At 35.3% G+C, this 19788-nt stretch overlaps 2 protein-coding genes across 2 annotated transcripts in view; both read left to right on the forward strand.

Annotated features, from left to right (window-relative positions):
• The window catches only part of LOC136823685 (spectrin beta chain, erythrocytic-like), a 44010-nt gene extending 24958 nt beyond the window's left edge, over nucleotides 1-19052 (forward strand). Inside the window, exons 24-37 of the mRNA XM_067079852.1 lie at nucleotides 3317-3637; nucleotides 5351-5580; nucleotides 7170-7518; nucleotides 8037-8375; nucleotides 8699-9216; nucleotides 9342-9499; nucleotides 10951-11195; nucleotides 11508-11753; nucleotides 11977-12130; nucleotides 13289-13434; nucleotides 13771-13992; nucleotides 15641-15858; nucleotides 16587-17656; nucleotides 18353-19052. Of these exons, the coding sequence (XP_066935953.1) occupies nucleotides 3317-3637; nucleotides 5351-5580; nucleotides 7170-7518; nucleotides 8037-8375; nucleotides 8699-9216; nucleotides 9342-9499; nucleotides 10951-11195; nucleotides 11508-11753; nucleotides 11977-12130; nucleotides 13289-13434; nucleotides 13771-13992; nucleotides 15641-15858; nucleotides 16587-17656; nucleotides 18353-18630 (4494 nt within the window). The 3' untranslated portion in view covers nucleotides 18631-19052. The remainder of the gene's footprint in view (nucleotides 1-3316; nucleotides 3638-5350; nucleotides 5581-7169; nucleotides 7519-8036; nucleotides 8376-8698; nucleotides 9217-9341; nucleotides 9500-10950; nucleotides 11196-11507; nucleotides 11754-11976; nucleotides 12131-13288; nucleotides 13435-13770; nucleotides 13993-15640; nucleotides 15859-16586; nucleotides 17657-18352) is intronic.
• On the forward strand, nucleotides 393-1305 carry LOC136823673 (adenosine receptor A1-like). Its single transcript, XM_067079844.1, has one exon. It carries the CDS (start codon nucleotides 393-395, stop codon nucleotides 1269-1271), a length of 879 nt encoding a protein of 292 aa, XP_066935945.1. The 3' UTR covers nucleotides 1272-1305.
• Nucleotides 19053-19788: the final 736 nt, after the last annotated feature.

A 19788-nucleotide genomic window follows, 5' to 3' on the forward strand; every position in this document is an offset into this window, starting at 1 on the left:
GTTTACATCAATATTTAGGAACCATTAATCCTCGTAAAATCGAAATTTATATCAATTAGCACGAAGGGTAAAATTGAAAGAAACCTTGCCCACCTTGACTTAAAAATCAAACAATCAATGTCGAGCCTTATACTACTATATAGCTTGTTTTGGAATCAATTTTGTGTTTTCAGAGAGCAGGTTATTACTTCAACGATTCACTTCCAGATGACTTAAATCAGAAGTTGAATCCAAATTTTGATTGATTTTCAGAAATTCATTTGTTTGTTATTGTTATTGGTTCCTTTATTGAATTGAGGTTCATGTTAGCCCAGCTTGAAAGTCCGTTAATCAGGGTCAAAAACACTTCAATGCAAATGTTCGACGTCGAAAGCTTTCTGTATTCGAACAACATGATCACTGTACCATGCCCAGATACTTCGGTACCCATCAACCTGTCCATATTCACCTCCATCGTATCTGCTACTTTTTGTATCGTTGCCACCACTGGAAATTTCTTGATCTGTCTGGCTGTTTATAAGGATCCAGAAAAAAAACTTCGAAAACCTTATATGTTCATGATTACAAATCTAGCATTTATTGATCTCATGGTTGGAGCTGTAGTCCTCCCTGTAGCAGTTGTGACTCATTCATTAGAAGCTTCTGCGGACAGAGAAGGACAGTTTTATAAGACTTTACTGATAGTCGCCCGGATGTTGTTTTTCATAACTGCCACAGCTCGGACATCCACTTTGATTGCATTTTGTACTGACCGTTTATTATTTATTCATTATCCAATCAGATATCGTAGATTTGCAACTCGACGCTCTTACGCATGCGCAGTAGTAGGTATTTGGCTTCTATCGGCTGCCATCACTAACCTTTACTTCGCTGTTACCTACATATGTTTCTTATTCGTATTTGCACATTTTGCAATACTCTTTGTCCTAGCTTTGAGTGTTATCACTTGTTATCTTTTAAAACTTTTAAAGAAGAAGGCAAAGAAACGCCAAGCAATGACACACTCATTTACTACACCGCCTCGCCTCAACAAGAGTTTCACAGCCTTACTTTTGGTTTTCCTGGTGACTTTCCTGGCTTGTAATATACCGGCGATCGTTATGATGTATTTGATTAAATTTTACACAACATTGGATTGTTCTGTGAGACATATAGTCCGTGATTTGTTGTATTTGTTTATGTTATCAAATTCAGCTTTCAACCCATGGGTCAGCACGCTTCGTTTGAAACCTGTCTATAGAGCATTGAAAATGATATTCGGTCTCACATAACCATTACTAGGCTCAGATAACTTTAAATAGTAACCGTGATAATTCCTTTCGAGATAAAGAAATGAGAAAGAGCACGACGAAGAATGAAACATTCATTTCAAAGCTGTCAAGATGTACTCAAGCCATGAAGTTGAAAACATTCGATGGAAAATTCAAATTCTCAAACCGTAAAATTTCTCAATGCTTGTGACATTTTTTATGTTAAGAATTGGCTTTGTTTCATACTATTTACTTTTTCATTCGCGTATTTACTAAAACCGCCAGGCCGTTGTAAAAAAGAGAGAATCACAAAGAGAATACTTTAGAGGACTAACTGGCTAACTGGAACTTTAAAAGATGGTCACTACATGAGAAATGCTTTTCGTCGATTTATTTGATTGTTGACCCTGTCAAAGACTATATGGTACCACAGGTCGATCCTGCTGTAGATTTTGATGACTTTAAGGTGCTGTCAGATGTCGGTATTAACCAGTGATTCCTATCCTTTCTACGCCCCAAGGAACGTCCATTGATTGGAATCTTAATGGGACAAAATGACGATGATTAACGATTTCATTCTGTACATACTTAGTAAAATCAGTTCTAACGCCTCGATAACGATGCTTTTAAAAAGAAATTTCGTAAGGTTTCTTTATATTTCATCAGCTCAATGCTGAATTCTTCTCGTTCACGAAAAACAGCGATTGCACTTATATTTTACGTTTACGTTATACGTTACGTTTTATACGTAAGTAAAAGTATATCTGACAGACATTATAGTTTCGGTTCGAAACCATATCCTTTCAAACTTTTTACGGCTTAGTTTTACTTGAGCCCCGATCGGGGTAACCCCGATGGATTATGATCTCGTTTTGAAAGAAAATTCTCTTAAACTCTCTATATATACTTTTACTTGAGCCCCGATTTGGCTTACAAAAAGGTTGGTTTCGGGGCTTAAGTAAAAGTATAACAATACTGGTATTTCAACCCCGATTTGGCTTACAAAATGGTTTAGTTTCGGGGCTCAAGTAAAAGTATATATAGTAAAAATACTGATATTTCAATCCCGATTTCACCTACAAAAAGGTTTAGTTTCGGGGCTCAAGTAAAAGTATATATAGTAAAAATACTGATATTTCAATCCCGATTTCACCTACAAAAAGGTTTAGTTTCGGGGCTCAAGTAAAAGTATATATAGTAACCATACTGCTTTTTCAATCCCAATTTGGCTTACGAAAACGTTAGAATCGGGGCTCAAGTAAAAGTATATATAGTAACCATAACCCAGGTATACTGCGTTCTTTAAAAACTATCAAAATTCAATGTTTTTAACGGACGCGAAATACACACATGGAGGCAATATCCAACCCAGGTATACCGCGTTTTTTAAAAACACTCGAAATTCAATGTTTTACACACATAGAGGTTAGTAGCGAATATTTCCAACGTTTACTCTTTCGATGTAGAGTTTAGATGCTTGATTGAAAAAAGCTTGAAATAGGAAATCTCATCCGAAATTTTTAATCTCATATTTCTGAATCCCGCACGGGACTCAAGTAAAATAAAGCCCTTTTCACGAGTCCGAGATAATATTTTTTCTAAATAGAATGTCGGATTTCTGATGCAATATGTTAATTGATTTCACCAGTTTTTTTCTATTTTCAGTTTATTTGAACAACTTTTTATTACTAATTACACACGATAAAGAAATATATCAGTAAGCTAATAAATCCAAATCAAATCAATCCTTCCCTTTTTCACAGTAGATTCTTAGTTTGAAGCAGCATCTTGACAGCAGTTTCTCTTAAGATGAAATGAATTCTTGCAGTTTCTTTGGTTTTATTTTGAAATCTATCTTAGATATTTAGAAAGCTTACGTGAAAGGGCCAAGTATCTACTTAGACGAGGCTATCGAAGCTATTGGTGCGTAAAGTAGTCTACTGTATACTGTATTTTAGGGGAAGAACTTTTTTATTTCATATTTTATAATAGACCTAATATATGATTTGATACCTCTATTATTTCTTATTTCTATTATTATTGTTTTGTTTGATTATTTTTTTCAGATTTCCATCGTCAAAAATTGTGGTAATGAAGAAGACAAAACTATAAATTCAAACGATGGAGTGCAATTCAAACTAACAACTATGGAGAGTGTTAAAATCAACATCAACAAATATTCGAAGCAAATTGAAGAATTCAAAACTGATGTCTCGAAGTATCTTCACTTGAATAATGAATTGAATCCACTCGTGGATAGTCTTGAAGTCAGGCTTGGTGAAGCTCATCGTTTACATGAGGAAACTGTTAAGCAGTTACGACAAACTGAATTAAAAGGGAATTTCCATTTGCTTCATGAAGAGTTGAAAGAAAAAACCAAGACACTGGTATGTTCTTGATCATAACGAAAGTTAGATGAAAAGTCCCATACTCAACTTCAGTCGAGCTAGAATCTTCATGTTTCTGTTCGATAAACTGGTCTAGGGACCCCCAAAGGTTAGCCCAAATTTTCGCGCAATTTAATTTCGCGAATGAGCCGATTTCAAAAGTTCCACGGAATTTAATTTCGCGGTTGAGGGAATTATTTGTTTATGAAAAGCCCTATTTTCCCCCTAAAAAGACCTTTTTAGGGGTGATTTTTTTAATTGTGAGAATATTCGTGTTTCGCGGAATTTTATTTCGCGGTTTAACTATTTTGGTGTGTTTCGCGGAATTTAAGTTCGCGAATTACGCCCAAATTTGGGAAATTAAATTCTGCGAAAATTTGTTCCACGAAAATTTCTTCTCGGGAAAATTTCTTCCCTTAAGGTAGATTAAAATTGGGGTGCAAATTGTTTGATTCTTCTGTTTATCCGATCATTAGGCTTGATAGGTCTTATAGACTCTAATATTTTGATTGTATAATTTTTTCGAGATTAATGCTATCCAACTTTTTAGTTGACCTTTAACATCGATTGCTATTGTTGACAATTTGCTACAAAAAGTTATTTTTGACCAAACTCAATTCATCATTCGAAAGGAATTTTTTGTTGACAAAATAATGCGGAAGGCTCTTGACATATTTTGTAAGTTTCATAGAAATCTCCGAATCTATTTGAGTTTTGTCAGTATAACACTACTTTCAAACTGGATAATTTGTGATATTTTTTAGACAAGACTCTAGAATGGGGTAAAATTTTCTAGAATAGCATTTTTATGACTGTTTATGTATATGAAACACATAAGACTTACCGTCCAGTTCTGAACGATAGCTATTTTACACAAAAAAATTCCAAGACAGACTTGTAACAACTTCCTTAGCTCAATGTTGTAAAGAATCTCGTTTAGATCTCTATATATAGCTTTGTTGTTAAAGGTCAGCTTGAATCTCAGCTCAAGTGTGGTTCGAAAGGAATTTTCATAAAAGCCAGAGTAGAGTTTTCAAAATAATGTTTGGAGTTATGGAGGATTTGAGTTGCGGAAACTTGTTCATTAGGGTTTTGTTAACTTGGTCGAGTTGTGTAAAATCGGATCATTCACTCTAGAAAAAAACTCACAACAAGCCTTGCCTAGATTGTTTAGTTTGTTTCAAATACCGGATATTGAGTCTCTCAAAGAAAAGTAAGAGTTTTCTCTATACGGGATGGCACAATGTATGAAGTCAGGTCGTCTTATCAACATACCTTGTGTTATGGTGATTTATTAGGAAGATAATAGATAATTCTTTTTATGTGAATTAATGAACTTTTTTCTATCAAATCCCATGCTTTTATGAAATGTAAATGCCTGTGTTAAGATGTTAATTGCATTAGGTAGGGAATAGAAATGGAAACTTAGTTGTATGTTAATTTATTAAAAAAACTTTTAGCTGTGCTTCGCTTTGGCCTGCAAATGGTTCCAGGGTTTGCTAAAAGTCTGTTAACCTTACTCATCCTTTGAAAACACAAAGCTTTTACAAAAGAATCTTTAGATTGGTTTTTCTTTAGGTTTTAATTCAAAGGGTTTTGTAGGCTTACTGCAAACCTCTTACAAAAAACTCATAATAGATTGATTTGTTATAATATGAAGTGATAATTCTCATATATTTAAAATGTGCACGTTTTCTTTCTTATGGTTGCTAGGATGTACGGCTTAATGCGACTCCAGTCTGTACCGATGAAAGAAGTATTTGCAGATTACAGAAGACACAACTCTCGTTCCAGAGTGAGATCGTTTCATTGAAAACACGCACTGATGACTTGAGACTGATTGCTGGTCAATTGGAAATGGATGAGGGTCACCTAGCACGCGACAATAAATTAGTTGGATTGGATCAAGACATTCTGGAGTTGAATGAAAAAGTCAAACGAATGTAAGAAGCTTGTCTGTACCTCAAAATAATGTGCAAAGCGATTTTGTGCTTGTTGAATTTCTATGAATTCCTTTATTTAGTGGAATATTATAAAATTGAAAAAAAAGTTTGGAGGATGAAAAGAGTAAAAAAGAATAGTGCCACAATCACTAACTAGTTATTTCCATATCAAAACTACAGCCTAAAACTTCTGTCGTGTTGACTACAAAAGGGACATTTTTATGATGATTTTTAACCATGTTTTGCCTGGGATATGAATGATAATCATACTCTCAGATACAATCTTTGTAAATGGCATGAAACTTGGCAGGATTGTACACATGCATTTTTTTTGGAATTTTTGGAACTTTTGCCACCGCAAATATTTCGATGACGTCAGCAGTTTTTCATAAGCTACTAATGAAAATATAAACAAAATGTGACATATATTTAAATTGCTGTAAGATCTAGAGAGTCTTTTTGGACCTTTTCGGAGGTACTAAAAAATAACCCATGTGCGTTACCAGCTTTCCTCGATATTGGCTCGTTAGTTTTTTCTGTTCGGGAAAATTTCTTTCGGCTGTAAAAGCGGATTTTCTTATTTGGGAAAATCCCCTTTTGTCATTTTTGGTATTTTTTTCAGATTTTTTGCACAATGATGTAAAATGGTAATTTTTTAAATCTGATGTAGCCCAATTTTCGCAAAAAAACTTTTTGGGCAAATTTGGACCAAAAAGTGCCTCAAAATGTGGTTTATAACAGCTGTGAATTTTGGTTAAGAGCAAGCAAAACCTTCATCTCTTTAGCCAAGGTGAAAAGAATTATTCATAACATAAATAATGGAATATTGATAGATGATGTTCATTTAATAGTTCTTCCAAGTTCTGCTACTGAGTGATACGATTTATCTAGCACCTAGCGATACGAACTTTAAAGCTAGAGTAAGCCTTATAAAATAAAATACTGCCAACTGTTTCCAGCTAAACAAGACAGAAATAAGAGATTTTGTCAAAAACCAATGAGAGTAACTATGAAGGGGCGTGTTTTCAACCCACTATTTGATGGCGAACCTTCATTCCAACACAGTAAGATTTCCAATGTTTTTTGACCACATTTTGTCCCAAGACTTGCTAAATAATCGATTCTCACTTGTTATAAGAAGAATAAGGATAATTTAAGGAAGATAGTGAAAAATGAGAAAATTTAACCTGGCATGGGGAATATCATATCTTATTTTTGGACAATCCTAGGGAAAAAGATATAGAAAAAACCCTTACTCGTTATTATCCGGCTTATTCTTTAAATTTTCTATTTCTTCTTTTCTATTCATATATTTAAGTTCTCTCATAGCAGTTTGTCATTGGATAAATGGGCTCCAGATGGAGCTGATAAAGGCATCTCTAGACTCTTGAAGATTTGTGAAAGAACAATTATTTTTTATAGAGAATCTCGTTGCTTAATATACAGCGTCTAGTTTTGGCCAGGGTATGTATCCTTAAGGATAAGTCTAAACACAGAGTAGTTTGACATTCAATACTTTTTATCGTTAGTTTTATTTTGTTGTTATCACTGTTCGAACTCCCTATAACACGTTCTCTTTTTCCTTTTAGGAAACTTACACTAGAAGCTCAAAGCAAACTTCATTCCTTCTTCGAGGAAACCAAGAAGTTTTTAAAGTGGGTTGAAAAAGTCACATCCAAAATTGAACGCTTATCACAAGAAACGACATTTGACCTAGAAAGCCGTCTACGTTCGTTATCTGATTTTCAATTACAATTGAGCAATAAACGTGAAAATATGCTGGCACTTTCAGAACGTGGTCAAACCCTTGTTCAAGATGGCCAGCTCTCATCTATGGAGGTTGAATCCAGGCTAGGTGAAATCAAGACTGGATTGCAACGTTTTGAGCAACTCTTGAAGATAACGGAAGAATCTTCATATAAAAATATCTCCTTCAATGTAAGTGATGGGATGGTCAATTTTTTATACACTGTAATTATGATGATGAGGATAGTTTATGAATTGCTCTTACAATTTGTTACCGTGTACAAATTTCTCTTAAGCTCTAAGTCTAGTACACAACGAACTGTGGTGAAGTGGTAGAGCATCCGGCTACGGTTCGCAAGGTTTTGGGTTCAACCCCCAGCCGGGTCATACCAAATATTCTCGAAATGGTACTTGATGCCTCTCTGCTTGATGCTCAGCAATTAAGAGAAGGATCAAGGGTAAGTGGAGAATCCAGGGAGAAAGAGTGGCGCCCTCCCCTACCTTCGGGTAGATAGCTATCGAAAGAGGAGCCTTCGGGTCGCCTCCGACTGCGGTCGCAGACTTACTTACTTATTAGTACACAGACAACTAAGGTTGATGTAAGATTGTTTTTGTTTTTGTTTGTTTTGTGTTACGATTAACTCTGCTAATGACAGTTTCAATCAATTTATCGAGACTCGTTCATCACAACTTCTTTTCCTTTTCATTAGAAATTGAAGCAGAAATTTTCCAGCACCATGACGTGGTTGCAAGAACAAACCAATTTTCTCCAGTCTTTGAAACTAGACGACGTACAGAGTTTCGAAGAGGTACAAGACGTCAAGCGGAATTTAAAAATGTTACAATCACGGGCTGGTAAACACCAGGATATGACCAATGATTTAACGAGGATGTTTCAAAACCTCTCCACAGTTGATCTTCAGAAGGCTGGGTTCGAGTTGGACGAGTTAAAAGAACGGTTTGAGTTGTTAAAATTTGAGTTGGATGAGAAATTACATGAAGTTGAAAATGCGGAAGAAATGTTCAAATTATTTACAAAATATTGCACGGTAAGTGACCTTTTCTAATAAGAGAAATAGTATTTCAAAGGGATTTGTTCCCCTGTTCTTTTCCTGCATTTCTACACATACCCTTGCACTGAATCATTTTTTATGATTGTCGAGTAGGGCATCTGTTAACATTTTCCACTGACTTTCGCTGTCTGCTCTGGTATATCATTGGTTTAATCGGCTTTCCAGAGAGTAAAGTGTATGAGATATCTACATCTGAAAATTTTTTTGACACTAACTTCCCTATGTCATTTTCATCTCTGAGTGGAAGTTTCTGAAATAGGCTAATCTTAACGCAACGGGTGTGAATTTTTATTTTACAGTTGACTGACTGGATCAATAAGAAGACCGAAAAATTGATGGACATTTCCAATCAACTTAACCTCAAGCATCGAGATATAGTGATTTCAATGGAGCAAGAACTTGATGCCAAGGAATCTCTAGTGAACACGATTTTAAAAGGAGTCGAAGAACATAGACACCATGCATTATTCTCGGAACAAAATCTTCGTATTCGTCCAATTCAAAATCGAGAGGGATTCCAACACTTAAAATCATCAGTTAAAGATTTGTTGTCTCGGTTGAGTTCGATGACGAATGAAAAATCTTTAGTTGACGATTTGAAAATATTAGAAGATGCAATTGAAATAACCACTCAAAGACTTAGGAAGATAACCTTCTGTACAAGTGATATTGAAATGAGTAAAGCTGAGCGTGATGGTATGGAGATAAAAGGTTTATTGTCTTCGTATGATGAACAATGGACTGAATTACTGGAACGAGCCAATGATATGTTGTTACCCGAAGAACTTAACTCGAAAATAGAGGAGCTGACCAGGAAGTATGTCTTTACCTAAGATTTTGATTTAGATATTGAAACTTTAAAGAACTTAACAACCAACAGTTAAGCTCACAAGCTGCCTTCGCTGTTGAAGAATTTCTACCATATTGTTTTAACGTTTGCAGGTTGTCAGCGATACGAGAAGACATCACTGCGAAAGAAGGAGAGCTCATTCAAAAGAACATCCAGTACTTAGCTTTGCACAAGCGAATGGAGACAGAAGAACTATGGTTCAATTCAAAACAAACGTTCATCAAGTCACATATTCCTTCAGATTATAACAGTGAGTAGATATCCCGAGTTTGCGGGATGAGGGGAATGTGCAACATAAAGAACTTGAACCTTAGAGGAACTGAAATTGAGCAAATAAGCGAATAAGTTTTTTTAAAAAGGCTGCACACCCGTATACCATCCATTTGTCTTATTGTTGTCCATATCTAAACGTATCAGAGTTGCTCTTGAGATCATATTCAGACTCCAGTCTAATTAAATCACCAAACAACTTTGATATTTGAGACAGATTGTTTAAAGTCAGGCTGGTCTGAGATTCATACATGTAATTTAAGGGACGAAAATTTTACGAAAAAAAGTCAAATTCAGAAATATCAATAAATATAGTATTTCTACTGTAAATCTGTAGCTTTAAAATTTACAGTACCAAAACAACTTTAAAGGTTGTGATAAATATGAATACCTATTTAGACCGTAAAACTGGTCAGAGCTAAATGAAAGTTAATAATTTGAGTTGAATAATCGCTTTATACAATGTAAAAATACCCTAATACAAATGATCAGAAGATTCCCACTGACAATTAAATGAAAACAAATTGCTCTATAGATGCTTTATCAGGATGGTAATTTTTACACATTTAGTCCCAACATTTAATGCCACTAAAATGACTCCAATATCCAAAAAGACCCTTATTGAGATATTTGTCATCAAATAAAGTGTCATGCATGAAGCCAATATCACGTGGACCAACTCGTCCCACCAGAAATAACAGAAGTATGAAACACATGCCCTGGACTTAGTCGTAGTTTCCTGTTCTGTCTGCATCCATTCTAGCGCAATCTTTTATAAGGAAAAAACATACGAAAAAAGTCACTTTGCACCTGGTCCTTTTGAGTCTTTGCATACGAAAAATTAGGTCAGGATGTCTTGTAGGTCAGGAGGTCTTGTAGGTCAGGGACAAATGAATTATGTAATTGCAAGGATACAATTGTAAAACAATGGCTTGGTACATATTTCAAAATAGCTCCATGTACGACAATTTTCTAATTTCTAAATCTAGGACCTTAGAAAGCTAACTTAAAATTTCACTCATTTGAGCCTAATGCCGTTATCCAAATTAGAAAATCGGCATCTCAAATTTGTAAAAGAGTCTATCGTTCCTCGTTACATGGGAAGTTTCATTCAGAATAAATTGGGTCGGTTTTTTCCCTGAACAGTTCGTTCAGTGCTGAGACTGTCAGTTTTAAAATCTGGTTAAAATGGACATTCACATGTACCTTTCATAAGGACACCCAACATTTTGAAACCTTTTGCCCGTTCTTATCTTTCGGAGTATGTATTGAGCCTGAAAATGTTATTAAAATGTTCTCGTTTTCATCATTTGTGAGCATTTGTGTGAAATTTCCAAAATATTGGGTATTTTAGACAAATCTTTAAAATATTCTCCACTTATTTAAAAAAAAATGCATACCCTTGTTGTTCACATACCCATTACCTTTTAGACTTGGTAAAATGGGAGGAAGAGTTCATAGGGATCAAACAAGAATTCCACTGCAAGCGTAAACAAACCATAACGCTCGTTGAAACTGTTGAAAATTTGCTGAAATCGATCGATTCGAAGGACTCTGCGGAATTTCATCAGCACATTGCAATAAATGTTGGCTCATTTCGGCGGAGATTCGAAAATTTCGAGGACGAAGTGAAATCCAGCGAAAAGGTTTTGGGTGAACTGCTAAGAGTCAATCAGGTAATGAATTGAAATGTCGATTTAAAATTTATTATTACTTTTACCTTCCTCGATTTTGTAGGTCAAAAATGATAATTTCTTTTTCGTCACCTCTGCCGTCTTCAAAACGGTAGATACACAAACTTTCTGGTGGTGGTGAATTAACGTCCCAAGGACACTTTATAAGGTCGAGTCTCAAAAACCGAAAAATTATTTCTCATCTGTGACAAGCCTCTTGGTACAGGTGCCCACTAACCTTGATAGGGCCCACTAATTGATTAGTGGGCTATACCATATTCTATCGCGCGATAATGATTTACATTCACTTATTAGATCATTTTACGCCTCGACGATGTACATTCACGATATGAAGAACTGTGTGAAAAAGCACAAGATATCAGTACAGGTCAGGATTTGCAGGCCGCACAAGTCATGTTACAAAAACACGAATTTAATAAAAGCCAACACGAATCTTACGAGTCACGTTTTGCTGAATTGAAAATGGAATATTTGGAAGTAAAAGAATGCAGTTGTCTGGGTGCTTACGAAGAGCTATTGAACAGTATAACTGAAAAATTTGTAAGATTGCCATAGTCTTTTCTATTTGTAAAAATCTTTTAGGTTTCTTGAAACTCTTTGAATTTTTTCAGATAACGATATTTTGAAATCAGGAGTAGCTCGTTTGGTTCCTAATAGAGGAAGACAATTTCTATTAAACTTTTACTTTTCAAACCGCCTTTAAACGGTCATTCATTTTATCACCAGACTCGACAAGAAGGACAAATTTCTTTTATTTTTCTAGAATGATTTACAAATTTTGAAATCAGAAGTTCATTCTCTGATGAAGAATCGTTCCAAGACATTGAAAACCACTTTTCAGTTCTTTCAATTTCGAAGTGAACTTTCTTTCCTTGATGCGTGGATACAAGGTCAAATCGACGATATAAAAACGGACGGTATGTACTCCTACATGTAAGATCTAAATTTTAACACATTTCGATCGAGATGACCATGGTAACTTTGGTGCTAAAAAAACTTCTTTTCAACGGCAACGTATCTTGGGAGCCCCTTTAATAGTGCAGTCTAAATGTGCCAAAAGTCATTAACATTGTGCACAAAGGCGTACAAGCACGAGACTTTGCACAATTGTAGTTTAGGGGTCAAAAATGGATTTAAATCTCAAACCCAAAAAATTGGCACCTGTTTGTGTATTCTACAAACCATAAACGTCTTTGGGTGGTCCTGGAGTTTTTGCTGACGTCAGCAATCACGTCATTTTTCTGCATTGTTCAAAAAGCCTTCCGCAATAACTTTTTTTAGCTTCATTTTCAGATATGGGTTGTAATGTTTTTCTAAACGAGCATGAAAAATGCTTTCCAACGGTATGTAATATGACATATTTTTGGAGAAAAAAAAAATTCATTTTAGCCTGGGAACCTGTTCTGGTTCTGAGATTTAAATCTATTTTTGACCCCTAAACTACAATTGCGCAAAGTCTCATGCTTGTACGCCTTTGTGCACAATTTTTACACAATTAGACCGTACTATAAGGGCAATCCATAACCATAGTGTCCCCCCCCCCTTTTTTAAAGTGGGGGGTAGTTTTTTCAGAAAATGGGGAAAGGGTGGGCAAAATTGTTTTCAAAATTCTAGGGGAAGCAATCAAAAGGAGGGGGAGAAAAAATCTGAGGAAAAAATGTCTGTTCTCTGGTGTCAAACATAAAACATAAAATATATTTGTTTAGCTTCAAGCTAAAAACATGTAATAGTGTTTTATATTCGAGGTGGTGACAATTTACATTTTTTCTTTGTATATGGGGATGAGATAACATGAATAGAAGCAGTATTATGTTATGAGCAAAAAATCACAACAAATTTCAAGGGGGGGGGATTATTTTAAAAACCTTAGGGAGGGGAACTAAAAGGGGGGCAGAGGGATTTTTTTCAATTTTCAAGGGAGGGGAACCAACCTACTAGGACACTATGATAACCCCCACCCCCCTAAACATAAAAAAATTGTACAGTTATATCCTGGCCTTCTATTAAGTGCTTTATATAAAGAAAGCAAAGAAATAAGTAATAATTTACATGTGCTTCCCGATTTTAATCGGTAGGCATCGGGAATACAACTGCAGAATGTGAACATCTGATCAGGGAAACTGAATCGTTCGCAAGAAATCTGATGGCTCGCGAAGAAAGAGTTGCACAGTTTGGTGTGCTCTCACAAGACATGGTCAATAGCCGTCCCTTGTCTGCTAAAGTAAGTAACCTTCCACCTTTAGTGTAGAGAACAGCACTAATAATTTGAAACAATGATTTTCCCTATTGAAAGACAAAACTGACTGAATTCCGTTAACTACGTATAATGAGTTGTAACAGAATTTGTTATTTCTAGTTATGACCACATATAGGCTTTGTACTTTAAAACTATATGTACCAATGGTTTGAACCTTCCCCTCTTTTGTTTTCGAAGTGTGTAGTCAAGAAAAATTAGCTGTAAAAGGGAATTCTACCATTTATTTACTCCCATACCTAGCTCCTATAGAGCTATACTACCTCGTTGGCTACATCACTTAAACCTTCTTTTTCATCCCAGCAAATAATGAAAAACACCTCCAATATTTACGAGCTGTGGAATGACGTTAAAGATCTATTACAAACACGATTAGAAACGCTCGACCAAGGGCTTCATTCACATCGGTTCCGTGACAAAATCCTCGTCTTAAATCAATGGACCAATGAAATACAAGCAAAATTGACCATTATCAAAATTCAAGATGGTAGCGAAGAAACGAGACAAATACTAGAGGATATGAAGGTTAGTTGAGGTTTTTTATAATTTTTGATGCAACAAGTCTCTTAAACCTTTGTGAGTTTTTCTTCTTGGCACTTGTGGCTTATAAATTAAAAGTAATACCTGCGTTAAAAAGAAGTATTGGTAGTATTGGAATTGATTCTGGTTTTAGCAGATTTTTCTAATTGGTGCCGGCTATTTATGCCTTGTTTTGGAAACTAGAATATAGCTTACAAGCCAGGTTTGCACTCTTTTTAACATCGGAATTTATTTGGCTATCAATGAAGGCAATATTTCCTCGGTCCGGTCTTGGAAAAGCCTTGCTATAATTTTCAGGGTACGGTGCTGTTCTAGTTTCAAAATATCCATTATCTGACTAGTTCATCAGTCATTGCCGTTCTCTGAAACACTCACAATCTTGTAACTCTTATAAAGGAGCTTGTCCGTAAAATATTTTCAACCTTCGTTAGCTTTTGATTTAAGTCAATTTCCAGGCAAACTTTTTCACTGCCCTGATTATAGTCAATTCATTGGAGTTGCAGTTCAATGTAATTGTTAAAGAAAGGCTCATTTTTAAACACATTCATGCTTTTTTATATAGTCTTTATAAGAATACCAGGATGAAAACCAACCAAATCGTACCAAATCGTAAGAGCATTAATATCATGATAATACGTTAGTGTATTATGTGATTAATTAATAGAACTAGAACTAGTATGTCCAGGGTGAGAATTTTCAAATTGTTAAGAATAAAGGGAGAGTAAAAACAAGCATAATTCTAACAGGAGATACATTAACATTAATTAACAAAAATGTATTCTCGAATGAACGTTTTCAATCCTAGAAACAGGTTGAAAATTGTGTTTGGACAAATTCCTAAAGAGTATTCCATCCTCAGACAAAAAACATTATTCTTATAAAAAATATTTGTATAAGATGAATTAAATGCTTACGTAAGCTCAATCGACTTATCGATTCAATAATAAATGATGTAATCATAAAAGAGAATACAAAATTTACATCTTATTTGTCATGCTGAGTCGACCAGTTTTAACAAGAGAGTCTAATTTTTCTCAGATTTTTTGATGAGTCAGTAATAATTAGTTCAAAAATTTCTGTCTGATGCAAGAACTGACAGAACAGCCATCAGCCTAGGGTATGTTTACGTAGGATATTATAGAGTGTTGGAATAAGTACCTTCCGTGTCTTTGTATTTGAAAATGTTATAAAAAGTGTTCAGTGAGTCGGCGGAGTTAAATATTTGACTGAAAGAGCATATACAAGTAACAAGAGAGGATCGGTTAAGACAAGGAACTAATATTGAGAGATTCTTGATTTACATTATTTGAAAGAGAAGAAATTAAATATTGACCTTCATAGCTATGAAGACTGACAAGGTTTTGGTTTGCAATTTGAATGTTATTGGTATTGGAGATATAAGATATAAGATAAAAAGCTAAATAGTATTTTGAGAGGAAATGACTATTTTTACTAATGCCCTACCTAATTCTTTTTCCAACGTAATTACATGATTTTCTTCAATCTTTACATTTAGAAATTAGTCTAGTAGACTCCGGTCATCTTTTTCATTTATTATGACAAAGAGCACTTAAGACTGACTTTGGACAGTACTGTAAGTGACGGTTGCTTTTATTTTCTTTATTCGTTACAGGGCCAACACGGGACAATTCTCTCAAAGCTGGAGATTATGGAAAGTGAAAAAGAAAGACTTCGTTTGAACATCGAGGCCTGTGAAGTTCTGGTTGCTCATTCAATGGAGACGCTGGCTCAAGATTTGCGAAAATTGAAAATGTTGATTGATTCGAAAGAGAATTTACTGAATGAAGTGATGGACTTTCACGATTTTAAGAAACAATTGTCAGACCTCGAGTAAGTGTATTTCTATGATGTGCGACAGGCTTTGCTTTCTGAATAAATTCGATTCGACATCAAGTTTTTGACAAGAAAATATTCTTCATGCAGAAATTAAAGAAGTCTCTTTCGGTGACCTTTTTTACCCTTGAGGCTTTGGAGTGACTATTCTCTCTCACTTTCCGACGGTTCGAAACTCTCTTATAGTAAAGAACTGGGGTGTCTCGAAGATTTTTTCTCCGCATTCGGGAGTTTATCGGGAAACAGGATAAGTAGTGAAAATGCTCTTCTGGTTGTTGTTCTATTCTCCTTCTGGCGATAACAACTTTTATCGTGTCTCTTCGACATGAAAGTGTTCCGACCATTTCTTTAATGTTAAGACCTATTTTATGGACATTGTGAAATAGAATTCAATTTTCCCTCTATAAGACGCCCTTAAAAGAACTTCCAGATAAACTGTTTGCGCTACTATCGAAAACTATTAAAAGAGATCTCTAGTCGCGGTGAGTCTCTAATAGGAAGCAATTGAAAAGAAAAAGTAGAGATCAAATAGAGAAGAAGATGTTGTAAAGAGTAGCTGTAAAATCGATTAAGACTTTACAACTAACTTCCTTCAGAAAAAGTTGAATCCCAAAGTTAGTTAGCCTCGTAACAATATTTTTGGTGATTTTCGAGAAGAAAATGCAATCTTTTCGCTCCAAGATTTCTTTTTATCATCTCGTTTTCCGATTGGTCCATTTTTGTAGGTCGTGGATGGAGCGCACGTCGAAACGCACGCAAGCGTACATGAACGATGTCACGGAGACGGTGTCACGTAAGCACGTCCACGATGAGTTATCAAGCGAAATTGAATCACGCCGTCAATACGTGACGGAGCTGCAGCTTAAAAAACAAAACGATTTTCATTGTTTTACCAAAGACAATTTAGACGTGTTAACCAACTGTTGGTGTAGTTTTGAACGTAAGTGGCATGCTTTACAGTCACAGGTCAGAATGTTGGGTGATTTAGTGGAAAACACGGATGGGTTGAACCACATTCTGAATGATTTTGATGCCATTGAAAGCTGGCTGGACGAACAAGAAAAGAAAATATATTTGGAACCTTCGAATAAATTGAATGATTCTTTGGACGAGTCGGGTTTTGAAAATGGTTTTCTTGAGAATGCACTTTCAAATCAAAACGAACTTGAAGAATTTTTGAAGATACAAGACGAGAAAGTTCGATCAACTTGCGATAAAATAGATTCTTTTAAAATGGTGAAAACTGGTGACAATGATTCTACTGATATGACTTGTTCTAGTGAGGTACAGATCATTGAAAAAGCTTTGCAGTTAGAAAACCAAGTTGAAGACACACCTTCGAATGGGGGATTGGATGATTCAGAACCAAGTAACCATAGTAACGAAATAAACAATAACGAAACAACCGGTACCGATTCACTTCGAGATATTCCACAGACTTCTCCTTCGAAACCAGATAAAGTTCTTATCGGACTTTTGAAAAAATCGAGAACTCCGAGTAACTCAAAGAAACGTGTTGTGTTTAGTACAACTCATGAATTCTCAGATTGTGTAACCATTCAACAATTCTCTAAACTCAATGACGAGTATGAACAAGAACAACATTATTTCTATGAAGATGACGATGATGATTATGATAATTATGCAGATGGTAATTATGCTAATTATGTAGACGATGACCATTGGGAGGACGATGGTATTGTTTTCAGTGAAGAGGCGTTGTCTCCGTCATATTATCCCGAACCGCCCGAAGAATTCCTTCATTTATCCGATTCGGATGAGGATGAAGACGATGGTGAGTCATTCTACGGTGGTAGCTCTCCTACAAAACTTAACTGTTTTTTATCACTAGGATGCAATCGAAGCTATAGAATAGATTTTACTTAATCCAGCGTTTCATTTTTCACCCAAAAGATTCCTCCTCAACCCTTTAAATATTTCCATGTGATACTTTAATTGTAGAAATTTTAGCGAGACTAATTTTAGCGTATATTAGCGAGTCAGGAAAATCTTGATTTTTTTTGGATTTATTTTAGCGAATCACGATTGCAAAAAAATTCGTGTAGATAAATTTTAGCGAATACTCGTGTTACATTATTGACTGAATTCATTTTCTAGCATATTTCTTTGCACTGAAACCCTTTCTATTGATAAAAATGTATCAAAGTAATATAACCAGAAATTTTAGCGGTCTGTCGATTCGGCGTGTTTTAGCGAAAATAGGGAAAGCTCGCTAAAACGCTAAAATTAGTCTCGCTAAAATTTCTACGATTAAAGTAATAGTAATTTTGATGCGTTCATAAATTTTCTTCACTCTCCTTACCTTACCTATGTGTCTGGACACTGGTAAAAGGTTAAGTGCCAGTATTATCTTAAATATTCCAGGATGAAAAAATCTTCCAAAAGTTAGCTTAGGGAGCAGAGTAATTTATTGACCGACACTGACAGATTTTGACACTAAATTGCTAGATTTTCTTTTTCTTTTCCATAGATTGTTGGGATAAGGATTATTTCATTGCAAGCACAACAACATCGTCACGAGATGAAGGAGTAGAATCTCCCAATATTTTTGATTTTCCAGCATCTCCCAATATTTTTGATTTTCCAGCATCTCCCAACAAAGCAAATGATGATGACGAGCAAGAACAGCAATCAAATGAGAACTCTTCTTCTTCTTCAAATCAATTGACATTTTTGAATTATGAAGAAGAAGTTGAAAGTGATGTTTATTTTACTGACAGTGAGGATGAAGGGGATGATACTTATTAAAAAAGAGAAACCTTATCCTCATAGCAAAGGTGAGGTGGACGATTTACCTAGATAATCTAGTCAAAAAGAGGGGCTCCATGAAGAACTGGCAGGAATGTCAGTGGTCGAGAATAAATTTCAGTTTTTCCTTTACACCGCTTTAGGTTCACGGTTAAAAGGTTGCAAAAGATAAAAATGAAAAATGGCAGTTATTCCGAGAAAATTCTGGAATCTCAGTTCCCATCCTAGGTTCAAGGTCACCATTTTGATCTTATCTGTTTTCGGATAGTCAGGGTGAATGTTGGTGAATGTTGGGTATGGAAATAATTTTCGTAGGAAATTTCAATTATAAATATATTTTTATCAGAAATCTTTTTATAATATATCTGATACTTTTTATAGAAATTTATTTGTAAATATGCAGATTTGAGTGGTCATGTAAATAGTCTGAACTTTAAATTATTATTATTACATGCAACATTTCCTTTATAGAAATGAAAATGCTTTCCCTTTAGCATGTGTTCTCAACTTCAGTTGAGCTATAATCTGAGAATGTCTGTATGTATGTATGTATGTATGTCTGTATGTATGTATGTCCGAAAACTTTAGGGCAGGCTTGACACTTCAAAAAAGGTCGGATTTGGCTGAAATTTGGCACACTTGTTCCTTGGGTGAATATCTGGGTTTTTTTTTTTCATTTTTTGAAAATTTTAATTTTTGGGGCCTGGGGACGAGTTTTTCGTCAAAACGAGGCTAAAACTTTGGGGCAGCCTGGACACTTCAAAAAAGGTCGGATTTGGCTGAAATTTGGCACACTTGTTCCTTGGGTGAATATCTGGGGGTGTTTTTTTCATTTTTTGAAAATTTTGATTTTTGGGGCCTGGGGACGAGTTTTTCGCCAAAACGAGGCTAAAACTTTGGGGCAACCTGGACACTTCAAAAAAGGTCGGATTTGACTGAAATTTGGCACACTTGTTCCTTGGGTGAATATCTGGGGGTGTTTTCTTCATTTTTTGAAAATTTTGATTTTTGGGGCCTGGGGACGAGTTTTTCACCAAAACGAGGCTGGCAGCCTGGACACTTCAAAAAAGGTCGGATTTGGCTGAAATTTGGCACACTTGTTCCTTGGGTGAATATCTGGGGGTGTTTTTTTCATTTTTTGAAAATTTTGATTTTTGG

Source organism: Clytia hemisphaerica, unplaced genomic scaffold, assembly GCF_902728285.1.
Source record: "Clytia hemisphaerica strain Z4C2 unplaced genomic scaffold, Clytia hemisphaerica genome assembly, whole genome shotgun sequence".
NCBI lineage: Eukaryota > Metazoa > Cnidaria > Hydrozoa > Leptothecata > Clytiidae > Clytia > Clytia hemisphaerica.

What these genes read in the sequence shown, in the direction of transcription:
- LOC136823673 (XM_067079844.1), top strand. Translation starts at nt 393, where the DNA reads ATGATCACTGTACCATGCCCAGATACTTCGGTACCCATCAACCTGTCC.